The 20,734-nt window shown below is 45.2% G+C and overlaps 2 protein-coding genes across 3 annotated transcripts in view; both read left to right on the forward strand.

Annotated features, from left to right (window-relative positions):
- SPRING1 (SREBF pathway regulator in golgi 1) overlaps positions 1-12,350 on the forward strand; it is a 317,312-nt gene extending 304,962 nt beyond the window's left edge. The window contains exons 9-10 of the transcript XR_012503697.1: positions 5,828-5,933; positions 11,684-12,350. The gene's annotated coding sequence lies outside the window, so the exon portion shown is untranslated. The remainder of the gene's footprint in view (positions 1-5,827; positions 5,934-11,683) is intronic.
- Positions 12,351-16,873: 4,523 nt separating this feature from the next.
- MED13L (mediator complex subunit 13L) overlaps positions 16,874-20,734 on the forward strand; it is a 253,953-nt gene continuing 250,092 nt past the window's right edge. For both annotated transcript variants that reach the window (XM_074356208.1, XM_074356209.1), the window contains exon 1: positions 16,874-17,007. In XM_074356208.1, coding sequence (XP_074212309.1) covers positions 16,936-17,007 — 72 coding nt within the window. In that variant the 5' untranslated portion in view covers positions 16,874-16,935. The remainder of the gene's footprint in view (positions 17,008-20,734) is intronic.

Here is a 20,734-nt window from a genome sequence, read left to right on the forward strand (position 1 = left end):
GACCAAGTGAAGCCAAGTGACAGTGACAGTGAGAAAGCCCTTTAAACAATGCCCTAGAGGGTGTGCTGGGGGCAGGGACAGAGAATGAGGGGAAAGTGGTAAAGTTCACCTAAGCAAAGATAAAAGTTTTCTTCCTAATGGACCCTCCCTCCCAACCCATTGTATTTGCTGCTCGGCTCCAGCTTTACCGAGAAAGACCAGAGCAGTCAGGGAGAAGGGGCAGAAAACCTTTAGCCTGGCTCCCCAGACAAATCCCTATGAGTCTGGCAGGAGGCAGCCTTGCTGATTCCAGGCCTATATTTTTCATTTCTTGTTTTAACAGTCATAAACGCCTTCCGATGCCAAAGCAGAACATGACTTTAATCCAGATAAAATAAAATTCCTAAACCCTGAAAACTATACAGAGATTTACAAGCCAATTTAAAAAAGCAAAAGCCTTGGTTCCAAGAGTGGCACATTCCACGTGGCCAGCACTGGGGGCTGCCCCGTGGCCCTGCCTCCTGGGGACAAGGTCCCAGAGCTCATCACTCAGCCTTGAAATCCACAGCCCCCTTGGCCAAGAGAACGCAGGCAAATGCAGCCCTTGACGTGGACTCTTCTCAGATTCCTGGGCTCTGGGGTCTCTTGGCTTTTAGGAGTCCTAATAGATTCCAGCTCCCCTCTCTCTGCCTTCCCTCCACCCCCAGCTGTTGCAGAAAACCACAGTCAACCTCTTCTTGCTCTCAGCTGCCAAGTTTTCTCTAAGTAAACACAGAATGTAGCAGAAGATCAGCTCAGCTCCATTCCCAGCACTGTAGGTTGGGTCAAAGCTGGCCTGGTACCAACCTCAAGAACCCAGGCGAGGGTGGGTTCTGGGATAACCACGGGCTGCCACTTAGCGAAGCCCTCTTATGTGCTAAATGCCTTATGGACACGCACTCAGTTATCCTATTGATCCAGTGGGGTGGGACTTTTGTATATTGGATTTCATCTCTTTGCCCCCCTAGGCCTACTTGCCCCTTTCACTGTTTGCTCTGAGCCCAGGAGGCTGACCTGGGTCGATGGCATCAGTGGGATCCCATGCACCCTGGCTGCTGGTTGGTTCTGCCCAAGAAGAGAAGAGGCACTGGCAGGAGAATCGAGGGAGGACATGAATCCCCCAGACTCCTCCTTGCTGTGTGGCTGTGCCTCTTCCAAAAGCCACAGCTCCCATTGGGTGATTCTCTCCCTTCAGCTCCCCTTTCCAGGTTCAGGAATTAACCCTTCTCCTTGCTCCTGCAGACCCGGGGCAAGAACAGTGCCTCTGTCTGCTAGCCCCAGGTATTGCACTCTGCCTTACTGATCCCAAACCCTGCCCACACCTGTGCAAATAATCTACTCAATGCTCCTCAGATTAACCTGTTTCAGGGTGCCCTCTGTTTCCCGCCAGGCTGCTAACCAAGGCATTTATATCATCTCTGGTTTACAGAGGAGGAAACTGAAGCTTGGAGAAATTAAGTCACTCACCCAGGGGCAATTATCTGGGATTTGAATTTGGATCATCCTGACTCCAGAGTCCAAGCTCTTGACCTGCTAACTACTATATAAAAATTAGGATAAAGAAGTTTTTATAGGGGGAGGGTAGAGCTCAGTGGTGGAGCATGTGCTAAGCATACACAAGGTCCTGAATTCAACTCACAGTACCTCTGTTAAAATTTTTTAAATTAAAGTAAATATGTAAATAAACCTAACTACCTCCCCCCAAAAAAGAGGGGACAAACAAAACAAACAAAAAAGAAGCTTCTATTCAGCACCTGCTGTGGGCCATGCAGTGCGCCAAGCCCTTCATGCCTTCATTTCACGCATCGTCACACGCACTCTGTGGCCAATACTACTTACTATGCCAATTTCACAGATGAGAAAACTGAGGGTCAGAAAGGGGAATTCATCGGCCCACAGCCACAATGTTAAAGAGAGGCAGAGCTGAGGCGCGAACTCAGGGCTATCCCAACCTCCTATCCTGACCTCAGCTAACCTGCTTTCCGCAGAACCTGTGGGGACCGCTGGAAGCCAGGAGAGACAGCGGGATCCATGTTCCAACAGGAGCTTTGGGGATAGGGCTGGAGAAGCGGGCTTGTTTGTTCATCGCATCCCATAAACAAGCTTGTGTGGAAGATGGGGGGGCAGAGCCAGGGGCTGGGGGATTGTGGGAATGGAGGCCAGAAGTGGAAGGTAGTCCAGGCCTTTGCCAGGAGGACGGCTGGGACACCTGTGTGTTTGGGGTGGGGCTTAGATGGGGTCTGTTCCTGTGGACAAACATTTGCTGAGTGGCTACGATGTGCCAGGCACAGTGCTGGGCTCTGGGGTAATCTATGTTGGGGCCGAGGGCCAAGAACAAGTCCATCTGATGGGTGGAAACTAGTATGGTTTGGGGCTCAGGTATAAGGCCATTTGCCTCTCCCATGTCCTCATCCTTAGAAGCCCTCCTGCCAAGGGTACCCCTCAAATGCTCCTCCACTCTGTGGTGTCCCACTGCAGTCGATGTTATCCTTGGCTCTGCCTTCCTCCCCAGTCCTCAGCCCAGCAGCCTAAACCAGTTTCTGCTGGATCTCTTTTCTCTTGTTCACCTTCAAGTGTACCATCCCCCACCAACTGTCTGTCTGTCTGTCTGTCTATCACCATCCACTTTATGGCTGTACTAAATTATAGTTGACATGCAGTAATCTGCATGTATTTAAACTTTGCAATTTGACAAGTGCTGACATATGTATTCACCTCTGAAACTATCACCACAATCAAAGATGACAAATGTATTTTCACTCAAGAACTTTTCCTGGTCCCTCTTTGTCTTCCTTCCTGCCTGCTTCGCATCCCGGTACCCAGGCAACTGCTGCTCTGCTTTCTATCTCAAACTATGTAAATGGAAACATACAGAAGTCTGGCTTCTTTCACTCAGCGTAATTAATGTTAGAGTCATCCACATTGTTGTGTGTATCAATACTTCATCCCTTTTTATTGCTGAGTGGTATTCTACTGTATGGACTTACCACCATTTATCTATGTATCTGTTTCTTGTTTGTTTATTTCCTCCCTTCATTCTGTCTATCTGTCTATCTATCTATCTATCTTTCTATCTATCATCTGTCATTCATCTACCTATCTATTCATTCCCTTTAGATGTGAACCTTTGTAAGGAAGTTCATCATGGCATTTATATTTAATAGCAAAAGCTTATAACAACCTACATGTCTGCCTCTAGAGAAATGATTAAGTTTAGCAAGACCTTGGAACCTCATCAGAGGAGCACCAAATACAGAATCCTAAGCCAGCTTGCTGCAGTTGCCAGGAGGGCTGTATCATTCTTGGTTCATGGCTGACTTTCTAATGTACCCTGCCATAGTTCTTGATTGGATGGAGAGTAAACCATTCATTGACAGCCAGTTAGCATGTCCAAAGTGCCACCTCTCCTTGTTTCTTTGCCTTTTGTATCTCTCTCTCTCTGTCTCTGTCTCTCTCTCTCTATCCATCCATCCATCCATCCACCCACCCAACTATCCATCCGTTCATCCATCCATCCATCTGCCTCCCCATCCATATCTATCATCTATCATCTACTTCTTTATTTATGTATGTTTTCTTCCTTTTCCTTTGACCTTTCTTTATCTGTCCATTGATACCCGTGAGGTCAATAGATGTTAATGTCCTCTTATAGCTGGAAGAAGACGCAGATTACTTTCATAGTAAATGTGACCATCTAGTAAGAACCTCTCGGTTACCAGGCGCAGCATGAAGAAATCAGAAAGTGCTTAGCACACAGCCTGACACATATAAGTGTCATAGAAAAAACATTATATCGAGTGCCTTCCTTTGTTGGTGGTCGTAATTATGGATCTTTGCTACTGTTTCAAGAAAACCTCATTCATTCATGACAATATGTACGAAGGGCAGGTTAAGAGATCTGTCTGCATTAAAGGGACTGTTCAGAATCCTTAAACAAAATGAACTTGTCTTTCTTCTGAGTACAGAGGAGAATTTGACAAAGAAGGAGTTCCCAAGTAGTATTAACTTCCCCGCTGCTCTAATCAACCTTTAAACCTCATCTGGATTTGGCAGGAATTTCTTTGGGTAAGATGAGGTGCTAGAAGCCTTAAAACAGTTTATTCTTTTAAAGACATGGAACACTCCTCGCACAGTCTTCTTTACACGGTTACTGTGGTGAAGTTTTCTTCACAGGTAGAGCAAAAGGTAAACTTGCAGCTTAGGCCAGGCTAACGTATAACAAATTCCATTATTAGCACAGTTCAAATTAATGAGATTTTCCTTTACTTCGGTTTCAAAAGCGGCTCAAAGCCACTTAGTAACTTGAGACCTCTTGTGAATCTCATTACTAGAAGAGTTTTTAAAACACAGTTTGTTCTTTGGTTACCATAGGAAATTGCAAAGGCCCAATGACTGCGTTCCATTCTGGATGCAAGTTTTATGCCGGGTGATTCATTGAAGCTTTGATGATTTTTTAATTTAAAAAATTCCCTATTAATGTTAAAAGAAAAATCTATTAGCACACGGTGAACACATGAGAAGGATGCTGACCAGTCATGTTCATTGTCTGAGTCCTATGCCCCCCCCAAAAAGGATGAAAAGTAAATAAAACTTTCAAACTTTACAATATTTATCATTAAGCTCTTAGTACCCACAGATGCAAAAGTCTTTGCTTGTGTTTTAAGTCAGGCAGCCTCCTAAATTAAGTTGGATTTGTCCCAAGGACCGAATAAGAAAATTAATTCATGAACTCGGGCCCTCCAGAATATTTTTTCTTTTCATTCTGTTTACTCATTTTTATAGTCCTTTCCTTCTTCGAAGTAATTTGGATTTGATTGCTTCTTCGTGAAATTCTAATGTCAAGACTGTGTCTAATTTCTGTTTTATGAAGAAATCTGGAAACTATACAAAGGAATGAATTGAGATGCAGAGTCAAATAAAATCTGTAATGTGATAACTCTATCAACTCTGCCTGGAAAGATACTGTATTTCAATTAGATCCTGAGACATGTTCTTACATAAACTGACAGCATTGGATTGACAGTGTTCATCTTCGCAGGGAACACAATTTACAAGAACAGAGTGGCGAATTTGGATCATATTCCAAAGGTACCTTGGGTTGCTTACCGCACCCCAGCCTGATTGAGGTATGATTTAAGAAACAGGCTCCCTTTTAGCATAAAATAAGAACAGCAAACATGAAAAATTCCCACCACCTAAAAAAAAAAAGGTATTTAAAATTTAAAGTAATAATAATAATAATAATACTTAGCATTTAAACAGTATTTTACATCTTCAAAGCACTCCATAAACATTGGTTCCAATTCTCCAGGCATTCAGTGGGGTCTTTGATGTAGAGAAGAACTCCACGCACAGTGGGGGAGATAAAGCTACAACCAGAAGAACTGAGCCCAATTAGCTAATTGTAACACTTTCATTTCTTCCCCGTTCGGTTTCATTTTTTTCCCCCAACTACCTTTTGTTGTTCTCATTTAAAGCCCTCGCAGGGTCACCCACGCAGGCCTGCTGGTAGCAACCAGGCTCCCATCCAAACTCATCCACAAGACCGGAGGCTGCATTCTTTTCCCCCAATTCACAGTGAAATCAAAAATCCAAGTCCAACTGGATTACAATTAGATTGGTTTTATTCTCAGAGTCTGCCTTTCCAGTTTTTCAATGGAGCAAAGTGTCCTTTTATTTATGAGACCATAGGAGGTACTATGTTTTATAGAGAGTAGATTTGTTTTAGTCTTGATTTTTTTCCCCAGTCTTTTCTTAGCAAAACAAGAAGCTGGCAGTCTTATGTTAGTCTCCATCATTCTTTCTGCAGAGTGTACCCATGTGTAAAGTCCAAAAATCAGGGAAGCCCTGGTCTTGATGACTCTGAGACCTCCAGCAGTGAAGATTCACCGTTTATCCCAACTGGTAGTACTCAGGTAAGCCTGCAGCCAAGCAGGTAATCTCTTGTAGCAGAGATATCTCCTCCCCTCTTGGTGGACGTATAAATTAGTATAACCTTTTTGCAGTATCTGTGAAAGTTGTGATCTTCCGTATCCTTTGACTCAGCAACTCTACCTCCAGGAATTTGTTTTAATGAAAAACTCACATGAGTTTGCAAAGAAATATGCAAGCCCATCCATCTAACCTTGTCTTGACGTGCAAACCTAGCAGGTACCAAGGACTCAAAGTAAGGGGGCTAGCGGAGAAAAGTGAGACACAGCCGGACGGCAACATACATGACGCTGATGCTGGCGGGTTAATAACATGGTTCTACATTTCCTCACATGGAGGGAGGTCTGCGGGCTCATTCATCCCACATGTATTTCTTGAGTACCTACTACGTCCCAGGCACTGTACCAGGCAGGGATGCAGCCATGAAGAAAGGAGACAGTGTCTTTGCCCTCAAGAAGCTCACATTCTGATGGGACAGTTTTTTGCAAACACATAAATACATATTTTCTGGTAATAACACATCTGTTAGGTTAAAAAAAATAAAAAGCAAGGAACCTGGAAAAGCCACTTGGGTAAACAGTCGGGCAGTGACTTATAAAGTTAAATATATATTTACCATATGGCTCAGCCATCCCACTCCTGGGTATTTACCCAAGAAAAATGAAAACTTGTATTCACCCCAAAACTTACGTGTGAATGTTTATAGGGACTTTATTTGTAATCACCCTCAACTGGAAACAACCCTAATGTCCTTCAGCTGATAAATAGGTAAACAAAACATGGTACATCCGTATAATGAAATATTATACACCAATAAAAAGAAATGAGCCACTAATTCATGCAACAAAATAGAGGAACTTCAAATGCATTAAGTTGAGTGGAGGGCTATGTACCCTGTAATTTCATTTATATGGCATTCTGGAAAAGGCAAAATACAGGGACAGAGAAGCGAGGGGTGAAGGAAGGGGTTGATTACAAAGGGGCAGAGGGACTTGGGAGGATATTAGAACTGTAACATCTTTATTGTCGTGATGCTCACACAACTGTAGATGTTTCATCAAAGCTCATAGAACTCTACACCAACACCAGTGAATTTTACTATATGTAGATTACACCGCAATAAACCTGATTAAGGGGAAAAAGTATAATGCAAAATTTATGTAGGTATGATCCCATTTTTGCAAGTAATAAGAATAATAATGAATGTTAGAATATGCTTAGGGGAAAAAAAATCAAGATGAATATCCCGTATGCCATATTGTTAACAGTAAATTATCTGGGTTGGGAAAGGGATGTTTCATTTTCTAAATTACACGTTTCTTTGATGTTTGAATATTTTATAGGGCATGTGTAACTTTCAAAATTACACGGAAAATCGAATTATGATACAAAGTTTAATCCTCGGTGCTGGCCAAGCTGCTGTGGCACAGACTCACTTTAGATGCTCAGGCCCCATCACTTGACCCCACTTCTGGCTCTGGAGGGCAGTTATCCACTTGGGCTGTTGAAGATGCACTGTGACTTTGCAGACCCCTTGAGAAGCCTGGGAGACTCCCTCCTCCTTGGCTTGGGATCCCCCGCCCCCCACTCCATCCAGGCAAAGAAGTGTTGCTGTCCCCTCTAAGCTGCTACTGGGGGGGGGGGGGGCGGGATTCGGCCCTTCAGTAGTTCCCATGGGACAGATCTTTCTGGACGGAGGTGGAGCTGACAGCTCAGAGCTGACATGGCCTTCGTCCTCCAGCCACGGATATGTGCTGTCTGTGGCCCAAGGTGGTTTAGCACCTCTGATGTTAACAGCCCACATTTATTGACACTTGTTTTGTGCCAGGCACTAGCCAGGGACTTTTTACTTGGTATTATTTTGACATTGCTTCATTTAACAAACATTTGTTAAACACCAATAGTGTTCTAGGCACTGGGGATACAGTCATGAACAAAGAGGGGGGAAAAACCCTGAATTCTATCCCCTTATATTCTGTTGGGAGGAGGGAGAGACAGGCAAACATACATTAAAAACAAATACATGTCAGGGGATTTTAGATGATAAGAGAAATAAGAGATAATTAAATAGAGTGAGGGGTGCAAGAGGGAGGCAGGGGGCATACTGTTTCAAGTGGTCTGAGAGCGCCTTTTCAACGTGGAGGCTATCTGACTCTGGGGGAGGAGGACCCGGCAAGGGCCAGGGCCCTGAGGCTGAGTATGTGAGGAGGGCCACAGGGAGGGCATGGGCCTGCAGCAGAGTGTCCATGGGGGACACTGGTGTGACCACGAGGCCAGGTCACACAGGGCCCTGTAGGCGGTGGTAAAGCACTTCGCTTTTACTTTAAATGAGGTGGGAGTCATGACAGGGTTTAGAGCAGAGGAGTGACATGGTCTGACTTAGGTTTGATTGGATCTCTCTGACTGCTGTGTGGAAAAGGGAACATACTCGGGGGGGTTTGGGTGGGGAGCGCAGGAGGAGTGACAGCCACAGAGAGGCCAGGGGCTTAGGCTTGGATGGTGGCACATTCTGGATATTTCCATTTAATCCTTCACTTTCCCCATTTGCAAAATGGGATGATAATAGAATACCTCTCACGAGAGGATTAAATAAGCTTTGGGGTGTTAAAGTAGCTCACTCACTCTGTATCTGACACATGGAAAGTGCTCACTAAATATGCCTCTGTTTATTATTATTATATTATTACCAACCTCCCTGTGAGGCCAGGATAATTATGCCCACATTATGGATGTGAAGACTGAGGCTCAGAGGGGTAAGGCTGCTTCTCCGAGACAGGTGACCGGTCAGAGGCAGAGCTGTATTGCTTCAGGCCCCCATGGAACATCTGTGGGGCAGCACACTTGGTTGGTGAAGATAGGAAGCCCAGAATAAGGGGCAGAGAGTGTCTCAGCATAAGGGAGCCCTCTAACCTCATCTTAGTACAGAGTAGCCAAGCTTCAGATCTTGCTTGGCACTTCCAAGCTGTGTGACCTCAGGCAAGTCACTGCACCTCTCTGAGCCTCAGCTGTCTCATTTCAAATGGGGCCTGGGATGGGACCTACCTCATAGGATAGTCATGACAGTTAGATGCCTGGCATAAAATGAACTCCATAAACACATTCAGAAAACAGCCCCCTCCTGAAAAGATGGTACAGTAAGAAGACATGTAACTAAGTATATGGTTGGCATGTCTCAGCTGGCCTCCTTCTCGTTGCATCACACAGCTCTGCTAGGGAAAAGAAAGCCTGCTTTCTGTTGGGATTTTGAGAAGTGACTGATTAGATTATAATGAACAAGCTCATCAGGGTGCATGTGCTATGTAAACAGTGACCCCTTCAATAAAACCACAAATACAGAACAATGCAAAATGTGCTTTGAGTTATTGCATGGTTAACATGAAATAAAGTCTGCTGGTTGGAAAATCATCTTAAGGGTCTATTATTTTTTTTAAGTGAGGGGAATATTTACCGAGGTATTTCTGGTGGAATAAAGAAGGGGCTTCTATGTTCAGTAACCGTTGTGAAATGCCAGTAGCAAATCCCCATAACACAACTTGCTAACATTTACAGAAGCTGTTGTGATTAAGTGGGAACCAAGCCACTGAAAAATCTACAACAAGAAGTCAGCAAAGTAAGATCAAGAGACTATAAAGTAAACAATATATAGAGAATGAAATGTAATTTATATCCTCAGGGAAACGATCTGTACCGACAGCAGCAAGAGTGACTCTGTAGATGTACTTCATTTCCATCCGCAATAGACTATTGCCGTCAGCACGTTTGAAAATTGAGAAATTGTGTACGCAATTTAAAAAACCAATTGATTATAACTCACCAGCGTCCTAAGAGGTTGGCAGCCCATTTTAAAAAGGAAAAACTGAGACTCAAGCGGGAGTGGTGAGTTACGTGCCTCATCCTGCGTGAGAACACATAACCCAGGTGACCTGAGAAGCCCGGTGAGCCTGTCACTGGGGCCAGGTGAAGATAAAGTGATGACTCAGATTTCACATGTGGCATTTTTTTATTGCCTCCAAATTGTTGCCTGAGTAAGGACTGTGCTCTTTCCAGGGGTTGCTTTTAAATAAAATGTTATGTTGCAGAAAGCAAAATCTGGTCCCCAGGCAGGGACCCAGTATACCTGTGCTCGGGAACAGGAAAAGTGGGAGCTCAGGCTGGGAACTTAAAATGCCATACCGTTTGCAGGGAACTGGGATGGTCTCTGGAGGAGGGTGGCTTTTGTCTAACATGCGAGGACCTGAATGTCACTTCTCCAAGGGCAGTACCACACAGGTGGGGTGGTTTAATCATTTGCCTTCTCACGTCTCCAGACCTCGGCCGAAGTCCCTGATTTAGGGCACCGGTGAAAAGACATTTGTCTTCCTTACAAAGCCCCTGGACACTTGAGTCTGGTCTAGAGCACAGAAAGCCGAGGAGGGTGAGATGTCCTGGCAGAATTGCCAGAGAAGTTGGCATCTGCCCTCCCAGAGCACAGCCTGGCTCTGGGCCATCCGAGCAGGCCATTTCTTTCATGAGCATTGACTTCACACTTGCCCAGCCCTGGAGAGGAAAAGTTACAGAATCCACCTCGTGAACACCCTCTTCTCTTAGAGATGATTTTTTTTGTTCACCCTCATACCAGAGTTGGCTGTTGTAAATAAGGCTGTTCCGATTCCAACATACAAGTGTGTGTGTATGTATGTGTGTCCATCCAGAGGAAACAGAATTTAGTTTCTTGTGATATATTTCACCACCTGCCAGTGCTGTAGTCTGCAATACGCAACCTTAGTGGAGGCTGAGAATTTATGAATATAGTCGCTTGTCTTTGGTCCAGCAGCAGTTTCTTTCTTTATAGTCAAAGAAGAATATCAGGGGACATCATTCACACACTTCCTTATTATTGGCTATTTGAAAGCCATTCATCGTGGACTGCTAAATTCATTCAAAAATCAGCATTACCAGAAGCAAAAGAGTCGTTCGTATGCAGGCATATAGGTAAAATGCCACTGAATACAGTTAATTTAACCTCATTGAAATTTTTTAAAACTAAAACCATTCTTTACATGATGTCTTTGGTGTTGTTTCTTGGGGTTCAGTCTCCGCCTACATTTTATAAAAAGTCCTGTGTCCTAATAGTCACTGACATTTATTGAACACTTATTATGTGCCTGGCTGGTGCTGAGTGCTCCGTCAACTCATTGAATGCTCACAGTGGCTCTAGGAGGCAGATACAAGTGTGACCCTGCTTTAGGGATGAGGAAACTGAGGCACAGAAAGGGTTAATCACTGTCCAAGGGGTCAAGAGTGTAAGTGGCAGAGTTGGGATCTCGACCAGGTGTGGTCCAGCTCTCAAGTTCTTGCCCTGACCCAGACCTCAAGCCGTGCTCCGAGCCCACAAAGACTGCCCTTGTTTCTACTTCATCCTCTGTACTGTCTTAGGGGAGAGGTTGGAACAATTAGGAAATCCTTGGTGGTTATGAGCAGAGCTGTTATTGCCCAAGGCAACACAGCTTGATTGGTATAAGACCATTCTCTCAGAGGGAACTTAAAGCCTCAACTTAAAAAATTGAATTATGAAAGTGAAGGAATGAAAAGAATAGGCCTGCCGCCCGGAAACGTCTGGAAACATCTTTGTGGAATTACGGAATGAATGACCTTGTCCACACCAGGTGAGCGGGACCCAAGACAGGTGTTTGTTGTTGTGCCAAACCCGGTACTGGTCTCATTGGTACCGCCTTTGTTTCTCTTTCGTCCTCAGCTGCTGACTTGGGTAGCAAAACACATCAAGAGGAAATGCAAGTGGTCAAGAGACCTAAGAGGAGAGCTACCTCGCTGGAATTTGGGAAAGCAAATTCAAACAACAACGAAACCATTTTGCCATCATCAGGTTGGCAAAAATTTAAAAAGATTGGCAACATCCAAATGCTGACAAGGTGGAAAGGAAGTAGACACTCTTCCGGTATTGCTTGAGGGAGAGTGAATTGCTACAATCTTTGGGGAAAGTCTTCCTGCTGTATTTATTAACAATAAAAATACACATTTATTAACAATAAAAAAGCAATCCTATTTGGGGGACTTTATTCAACTGAAATAAAAGTGTCACTACATAAGGATATATGGGTAAGTATATTTACTGCACCCTTATTTAGAGTAGGAAAAAACTGGAAACCATCCGAAGGTTCAGAAGTAGGGGAATAATTGGATAAATTACGGCACAGGTGTTCTATGAAACACTATACAACTAATAAAAGACTGAGTTGGATCTAGATATATAGGCCTAGAGGTACACTTGTGATAAACGGTTAAGTGAAAAAAACAGCTTGCGAAGTAATATATGTGACACGATCCCATTTTCTTAAAAAGTAGAAAAAGAAAAAAGAAAAAAATCCCATAGAAACGTGTGTTTAAATTGTATGATTTGGTGCGAGCATGACAACAGTTTGACGAGCTTGGTTATCGCAGTGGTGGAGAGAAGACTTTCCCTCTGCCTTGGCGTACTCCTGTGTTGTTCAACTTGCTCCAGCTAGCAAGTTAATTTTGTTACTTTTGTTATTTACAATAAAATAAACCCAATAAAGCTGAGGTTAAAGGGAAAAAACCCTCCAAGTGATGTGACTTGATGCTGTTTCCCAATGTATGAGAATAGCCAAGTGATTGTGATTGCTGTAATTTATTGATCACTGCTGATGGGGCCATGCACTGTGCTAAGAACTCACTCCGCATTGTCACTCTGGGAGGTCAACACACTGGAAGAAATGGGGGTCACAGGGGCTAAGTGACCTGCTCAAAGCTGCACGACAGAGCAGAGATTAGAACCCAGGTATATCTTGCTCTGAAGCAGTATTCTTAACTCCTCCAAAATACTCCCACCCTGCAGCTGTGGCGGCTTCCTGTGGTCTTTCTAACAGGGTGGTTCCTCCTCTGGTCATATTTTTGCTTCCATTTTCTCTCTGCCATTACAGTGGGTAACCATGAAAGGGAACTAACTTGTCATTCTCAGAATAAGGCCTGAGTCTTGGGCAGAGGGGCACGTCTGTTTCCTGCCTGGGCAGTAGGCATTTTCACAAATGGGGAAACTCAGACATGAGAGAGGATGCATCTGATGAGCACCCCCCGCCAGCCCCACTCTGCCCCGGTTCCCGGGGGAACTGGACTCAGAAGTCCTAGTGGATGGTACCTCGCTGCTTTCTAGTTGCCAGTGATGGGTTTTGTTTTGTTTTCATCTTATCTCCTGAGGCTCTCCATCAACTCCCATTGCTTTCTCTATTAAGAACTCTGAAGATCTTTATCAGTCATCTCAATGCAGCAAGTCAAAAGAGTTTCTTTGCTAGAAATGACCTGGAGACTCACCCAGGCTGCCTTTTCACACAGGAGAAAACTGAGGCCCAGAGAGGTTGAGCGGCTTGTCTAAGATAACAGGGTTGCTCATTGGCACATCTGAGAGTAGAACCCAGTTCCCCTGGGTCCTCATTCTGTACTCATGTTGCCTGGGCAATTGCACACTGCACTTCTGGTCTTTTCTCCTCCACTCTGGGGCCTTGGCTCTGACAGCCAAGGTAATCACCTCAGATGAGGTTTTTTTCTTTCCCTTTTTGTCCTGTGTGGTTTGTTTTTTAATTTACGTTTATAGTGCCGTTTGACTGATTATTCTGCTTTCCATTTATTGATTGATTTGTGTTGTTTATAACTTATTGCATTGTATAGGTCATACACACATTTGGTTAAAAAAATTGCAAACAATACAGTGAAAAGTAATTTCTCTCCATCCCCAGGGGCAACTGGTGTTACCATTGTCTCCTGTAAGTTTCCAGGGACATCTCAGTTAATAGTCTCTTTTGGAGATTATTCTCTGTCAGTACACGTAGTGCTAACTCATTATTTTTAATAGTTGCATGGGATTATACTGTTAACTACTCCCCAAATGATGGACAGGTAAGTTGCTTCCTGTGTTTGCCCCACAAGCAGTACTACAGTTCACATCCTTGCACTACGATCTTTATACATGTGTGCAAATATCTCTGTAGGATAACTCCTACAAAACTGTGGTGCTAATTTATATTCCCACTGACAGTGTGTTAAGAGTTCCGCTTCCCTTTATAGTTGCCTCAGCTTTTAAAATACTGTCAATAGTTCTTACGGTTTTAATTTCTGAGGCTGCTATAACAAATTACCATAGACTTGGTGGCTTAAGCCAGAGAAATTTATTTCTTACAGTTCCGCAGGTTGAGAAGTCCAAGATCAAGGTGCCAGCCAATTTGGTTCCTGGTTCGAACCCTCTTCCTGGTTATGTCTTCAGAGGGCAGAGGGGTTGGGAAGGGTGGGGGAAGTGTGGAGAGAGAGTGTGTGAGGGCTTGAAATCCTTCTTGTCTCTTCTTACAAGGGCACTAATCCAATCATGAGGGCTACATCCTTATGACCTAAATATCCATCCAAAGGCTTTATTTCCAAATACAATTACACTGAGAATTAAGGTTTCAGAATATGAATTTTAGGGGGACACAAACATTCTGTACATAGCAACAAGTATTAAGCATCTTTTTGTATATTTAAAAGCCACATCTTTCCTATTCTCTAAACTGTCCATGTCCTTTTCTCATTTTTCTATTAAGTTGCTTTGAGAGACTTTAAAAAAATCTTACAGAAGAATGAGAATTTGGTGACGAGGTGTGTAGGATGAGGCCTCCTGGGACATGAATGAACCTGGATATGATGGACTACCATACTGATTGCTCAGGCCCAAGTAGCACCATGCATGCTAATAAAGTGCTTTGGCTTTTTTTTCCCTAAACATTTTCATCAACAGTATCTTAACAGAAATGCACACAATTGGCCTGAGGTCAGTAGGTCAGCAATTAGAACCCCTTTTTGACAGATTAGGAAATGAGGCTCCGAGAGTTAAGCTCTAGTGGCCAAGAAAACACAACCAGAGGTGCCAAAGCCATCCGTAGTCATCTGTGCACAGAGCCTTCTAGATTCAGGCTTGGGCCGTGGAGCCAGATAGACCTGGGTTTAAGCCACTCACTAACTGGAGAGCATGGGATGTCATTGCACTTCTGAACCGTCTCTTACTATAGTCTAAGGATAATAACAATATCTTATTTATGTAGTTGTTCTAAGGACTACGTGAAATAACGTAGGTACATTCATTATAACATAATGTCGGTAGGTTAAAACAGAGTGTCCGCTGTGATAATACACATTATAACATGCTGCTCATGGGTTTTGCTTTAGCAGTTATTTGTGGTAGTTCCAAAGTTCAGTTCCCATGTCCAGGACTTCTCTTTCATTACACTCCATCTTCCTGCTGTTTTCCACTCTTCCTCTCTTAGCCCAGTCCACCTGGCTCTTCCACATCTGGGGGCTTATTAGTGAAGTAGTCACCTACTCCCCACCTTTGCAAGGAGAAAACGTCTTAAAGACTAGAGAAGAGCCTCCTTCTACTGGTACTCTTCTGAACTCCCAGGCCATATGCTCTCAGGAAGTGCTGGTTATTGACTGAATGGAGCCAAGTGGGAAAGTCTGCTCCCAACACAGCCCTAGTATAGTGCCTGGTAGTTAAAATACATTTTGGCACAAAGCAAGAGATCAGCAAGCATTTATGCAGTGAATGCACACAGTGCCTAGTAGTAAGGGCTCAGAAGGCGTTTCTGTATTCAGTGCATTGTGCCTGGTACACAGTAAGCGCTCCATGGGCGAGGTTTGTAAACCTTCGGGCAAGAGTTCAGCTTCGCAGTGCCTGGGTGCAGGGATTCGAATCCCACACTCTCCTCTTCCCAGCTGTGCGACCTCTCGCAAGTGACAGCCTCTTTGTGCTTCAGATTTGTCATCTGCAAAAAACGCCAACGATAGAGTGAGATCTCAAAGAAACACTCCCGGGAGCACTTGGACCTGCTGCTTGGCCGACAGCGAGTCCCCACCACCACACTGGCCCGCCGGGGCGGTCGGGGGCCCAGCGAGGGGCCCCGAGCCCTCCGCGGCGACGGCCACGGGCGTTCCCGGGGCTCGAGGTCGCGCCCGGCAAAGATCAGGGCACCCGAGGGGGCGGAGCGCGGCGCCCACGCGGGGCAGCCCACGGCGGCCTCGGGCCGGCCGGCCGCCGCCCGCCCGGGAGCCGCGCCGCCTGCACTTCTTTCTCTCCCTCTCCATCTCCCTCCCTCTCTCCGCCAGAGATTCCGGCCGCGCTCGGCTCAGCAGCGCCGCCCGCGAGCCGCCGCGCCGCCGCTGCCGCTCCGGCCCCTCCCCCGCCCGCCCTCCGCCCTGCCACCGCCCCCCCGCGCGGCCGGCGCCCGTCACGTGACGCGGTGCGAGCCAATGGCGGGCCGAGCCGCGGTCGGCGGCCGCCATTGCTGTCAGAGCGAGCGAGCCCGGGGAGGGAAGAGAAGCGAGGCTGACTGGGGAGGAGGGGGGGGTGGGGGAGGAAGAGGAAGGAGGGGACGTCGCTCGGCTGCCGGGGTCGCCCGCTGGCTTCGTCCGCACCCCCCCCTTCGCGAGTTCGCGCTCCGCGGCGGCGGCGGCTCCGAGGCGGCGGCGGCGGCGGCGGCTTCGGGGCTCGCCTCCCCTCACGCGCCGGCGGGGGCCGAGGGGGAGTCGGTGGCTGGAGATAAACAAGGCGGCGGCGGCGGCGGCTGAGGAACAGGGAAGGCGGAGGCGGCGGCCGGCCCGCAGCGCCGGCCCGGGAGGCAGCGGCGGCCCTGAGAGGCGGGGAGGGCGCCGGGCCGCGCGGACAGCGCCCCCCGCCGCCGCCGGAGCCGCGGGAGCCGCCGCCGCCGCCCGAGCAGGAAGGAGCCGCGCGGCCGCCGCGGACCCCCCCGCCGGCCCGGGCCCGCCGCCCCCAGCGCGGCGTCGCCGCGGCGCCTCCCGCCCGCCCGCCGGCCCTCGCGCTCTCCCCCGGCGGCGGCGGCGGCCCGGCCGACCCGCGCTCCCCGGCGAGGCGCCGCCGCCCGGCCCGGCCTCGCCTCGGACGCCTCGCTCCGACATGCCCCGCTCTGGCGGCCGGGCTCGCGGAGGATCATGACTGCGGCAGCGAACTGGGTGGCGAACGGGGCGAGCCTGGAGGATTGTCACTCCAACCTCTTCTCGCTGGTGAGTAGTCGGGCTGCGGGAGGGGGCTGTGCCGGGGGGGGGGGGGTCCCCGACCTCCGCCGCGGACCAACTTTCTCCTCCCGCCGCTGGGACTTCGCCCCTCCCTCGCCTCTCCCCGCCGTTCGCCTCTCGCCGATTCTCCCCCTTTTGGATCGTCTCTCCCTCGCCTTGGATCCCATCCAGTGTTTATTTGGCTCTTTAAAAATCATTTGTGAGCGCGGCGCTCGGCGTGGAATTTGCATGTGGAAGTCTCAGAGCTGCGGATTCTGGGTCGCACTTCGAACGCCCACCCTCTGTTGCAATCGCACTCCCCTTACCCTCCCCTTCCCCCCCTTATTTTCCCCTAAATGTGGAAGGCTTTGCCTTGTGCTGCCCGCGCCTGCGATAAGCAGTCTTTTCCCCCTTGTCGGATCGGCTGCCCGCCCGCCCGCCTTTTGAATTTTTAAAAAATTCCATAATGACACCTGCAATTTCGCCCGAAAACAGTTGATTGAATGCGATTGTGTCAGTAAAAGACTCTTGCACCCGAAGCTCCGGCGATTGTAAACATCGACAGCCGCCTGCCTCTCGGGGCTTACTACGCCGGAGAGTCGCTAAGCCATTGCATCGAGCCGACGGAAGGTGGAGAAAGCTTTTTCTTCTTTCTCTCCTCCTGGGTCTTTTAAAAACTGTTTTCTCTTTCCTAACAACGAATCCACACACACACAAAAAACAACAAGCTGGGCGGTTTGATAACATCGCTTTTATCTGCCTTCGCCTCTCTCGCGCTCTCTCTGATAATTGACAACTTTTCCTTCGGATTTGAATCGCCTGCCTTAATCTCGAAGCAGTTAGGGTGTCAATTGTTCTCCTGGAAGCCTGGCACCCGACGACGGCGTCTAGATTCATCGAAATTAAAAATGTGTAGGGCTCCTGCAACTCTTTCCTGGCGGTGGCAGTGACATTTGGTGGTAAATGCCATCTTTGCTTTTTATTAGGTCGTATTACCTAGCTCTGAAAACATTCACGTTGTTAAACCTTGCGTTTAGGCTAATAATTGCAGTGCGTGGTCTTTAAATATGTGCTTTATGCTTGACTTACTGTATGTATAGCTATGTGCCCGGGAGACTACGAATTTGTTTAAATATTGAGCAAAGATTTGTAAACAGATGTAAGGCAATTATGTTTCAAGCGTAGAATATAATTGGAAAATTGGCTGAACGGTTTGTTTAATTTAGCCTTAAAAAAACTTATTTTAAGTTGTGTACCCTTTTTGGGGGGACTGCCTTTGGGGAACATGCATTTTGGAAATTGTTTTCTGTAACCTCTGCTGTAGATAGGAGCATTATTTACTCTTAATCCTTGTTTACACTGGATAAATAATTTAGTGTTCAAATTGTAATTAGTTACATTTAATTATGGGTAGCATAGATTCTTTTTTTTTTCCTTTGAGACTGGTGGAGAGATACAGATTCTTGCCAACTTTTCAAATAGAAGCGTTATTTTCTTAAATATATTTCATTATGCAGATAAAAAAATCAAAACGTGAGATTTTTACCTGCAAAGACCGAGTGACAGTATCTGTGCTTACACTGTAATAAGGTCAGGTCAGTTTTTTTCCCCAACACTTTTATTCAGATATTTAACCTTAAAATTCAGTTACAAGTTGTGATTTTCCTCTCAGTGCTGTGATAATTTTCTCTTGATCTTTTGATTTATGGGAATAAAACTCCTTTTGCCTCCTTTTTTCTTCTCTCAGTCTATCATTTACTATCAGTCAGATTCAGGGACTTTCATAGATTAGCAAACATATTGATTAAGGGGTTTTTAAAATGGTTTTTGTTTAGCAGCTGGTGACCACGTTGACACTTCAACGGGGAATTAAAATAACCAAGTAGACCAATATTGGTGAGGAGAGATCCCCCCAAATTACCATATATCATGCTGACTGGTAATTGCTTGTATATATGTGGCTAATTTATATACAGTATGTTTTGTAGATGAACGAAAGTGTGCTACATGTGTAGCCAGTCTTTAAGATAAATCATTTCTTTTATCTTTTTTTTTTTTAAGCTTAAGTAAGGATGATAGTGTTATAGAGATAAGATGCTTGAGATTCTTTTGGAGAAACAATTTGTAGGAGAGGATTCTGTGCTTTATGACTAACTAAAGGTTTGTGCTTTGGGTATTTCTCTCCTAAACTTCTGTAAATCAGGAATTGATTTTTGAATATGCTTTAAAAAAAAAACCAAAAAAACCCGATTACTCTTTAGGTAGCAACTTAGAAATGCCGAAGTGCAGAAATGCATGGATTTGTTTTTTGTAAGAACTATAGAATGTCTGCATTCTCTTATGTAGAGGGTGGATAGGTGCTAATTTTAAGAAATTATGAATCAGTTAAAAAGCTGCTGATACTGTAAATTTTTATCATTCCAAATTGAGAATTTTCTGAAAATTAGGCATAGCGGCAACCTAAAATATCAAAAATATGTTGCCTAACGTACATTGTATAGAGTAGTTAATTCCAAAGGAGATAAAATCATCACTTGTTCAAAATAAAGCACGTATTATAAGAACTCTTTGTGCTAAATAATAGCATATATTTTTCTTTTTGGCCTGCAGTTTTTTTGAGCAAAGTATTGCTTATAGAGAATCTGCGTAAGTAGTCATATTAATGTGGATTGAAATGTAAACTGGAGATTATAAAGTTCTGTACCACGCTAATAACCCACCCACTTTCTGTTACCTTGAGGTGTTCATATGGCTTAGTAAAAATTGATTTGTGCAGCCAGGTGCTTTAAGATTTAAGATTTTTGTTAGTCCTTTTCTTATTTTTCTTCCTGATTTTCTGTGTGGCGTCACATTTCCTAAATTCTCTGTCAAGTCCCGCCCCCTTTTCCTAACATGTGAAAAATGCCATTATGTATATATGATATGGGCCATTATCTGTGTCTCTGATTCTTACTGTTACGAGATTTGTAGCTACTGCATTAAATGCATGCCTGGCTGTGCCTTTGTGACTCAAAACTGTTTTCTCATGCTGTCCATCACATTTCTGGGAGGCTCTTGTTATATATTCACTCAGTGATAATACAGTTAACTGTGTTAAATCTGCCCTTTTGGAAAGTGTAACAGTGTTCCCTATGGTATGTCAACTCACCCTTGTGGGAAGACATATAATTTCCAGATGTAAGTGTATCTTTAGTTTTGTTTCTTTTGTTTCTTAATTGAGATGATACGGAGAAAAGTGATTTTGTGTCCTTCAGCTAGATTTTAGTGTATACTCTTGACATGAGGCAGTCTAATTCTTAGACATGTATGCTCCACATTCATGTTATTTTATTTGCTTATAATCTTCCTGACTGTGGGATAATTGAGTGATATAAAATTCTTCCTTCCTGAATTGAAACATGCATTAGAACATAATTCCTATTAAGGACTGTTCATTCTATATCTGAAGATTTTGAGCTAATCTGTTGTTGACCTGCTTTCTTTTTTCTTCAGAGATTTTTTTTTTTTGCAGAGAAGGAAGATAGTTGTAAATGTAGAAACTTTGAAATCTATTCTTTTGAGTTAGAACTAGATGGGGAGGACTTTCAGTTGAAAATGATCACGGAGGAGTGATTAATCTTCTCAAGTGCCTGTACGTATCCGGGGTATTTTCTCATCCCAGTTTCCAATTTTAATATTTACATATAAAGCATCTTTTTTTCATGATGGTTCATTGTCTTTAATGAAAATATTTATT

Source organism: Camelus bactrianus, chromosome 32 (genome assembly GCF_048773025.1).
Source record: "Camelus bactrianus isolate YW-2024 breed Bactrian camel chromosome 32, ASM4877302v1, whole genome shotgun sequence".
Classification (NCBI taxonomy): Eukaryota; Metazoa; Chordata; class Mammalia; order Artiodactyla; family Camelidae; genus Camelus; species Camelus bactrianus.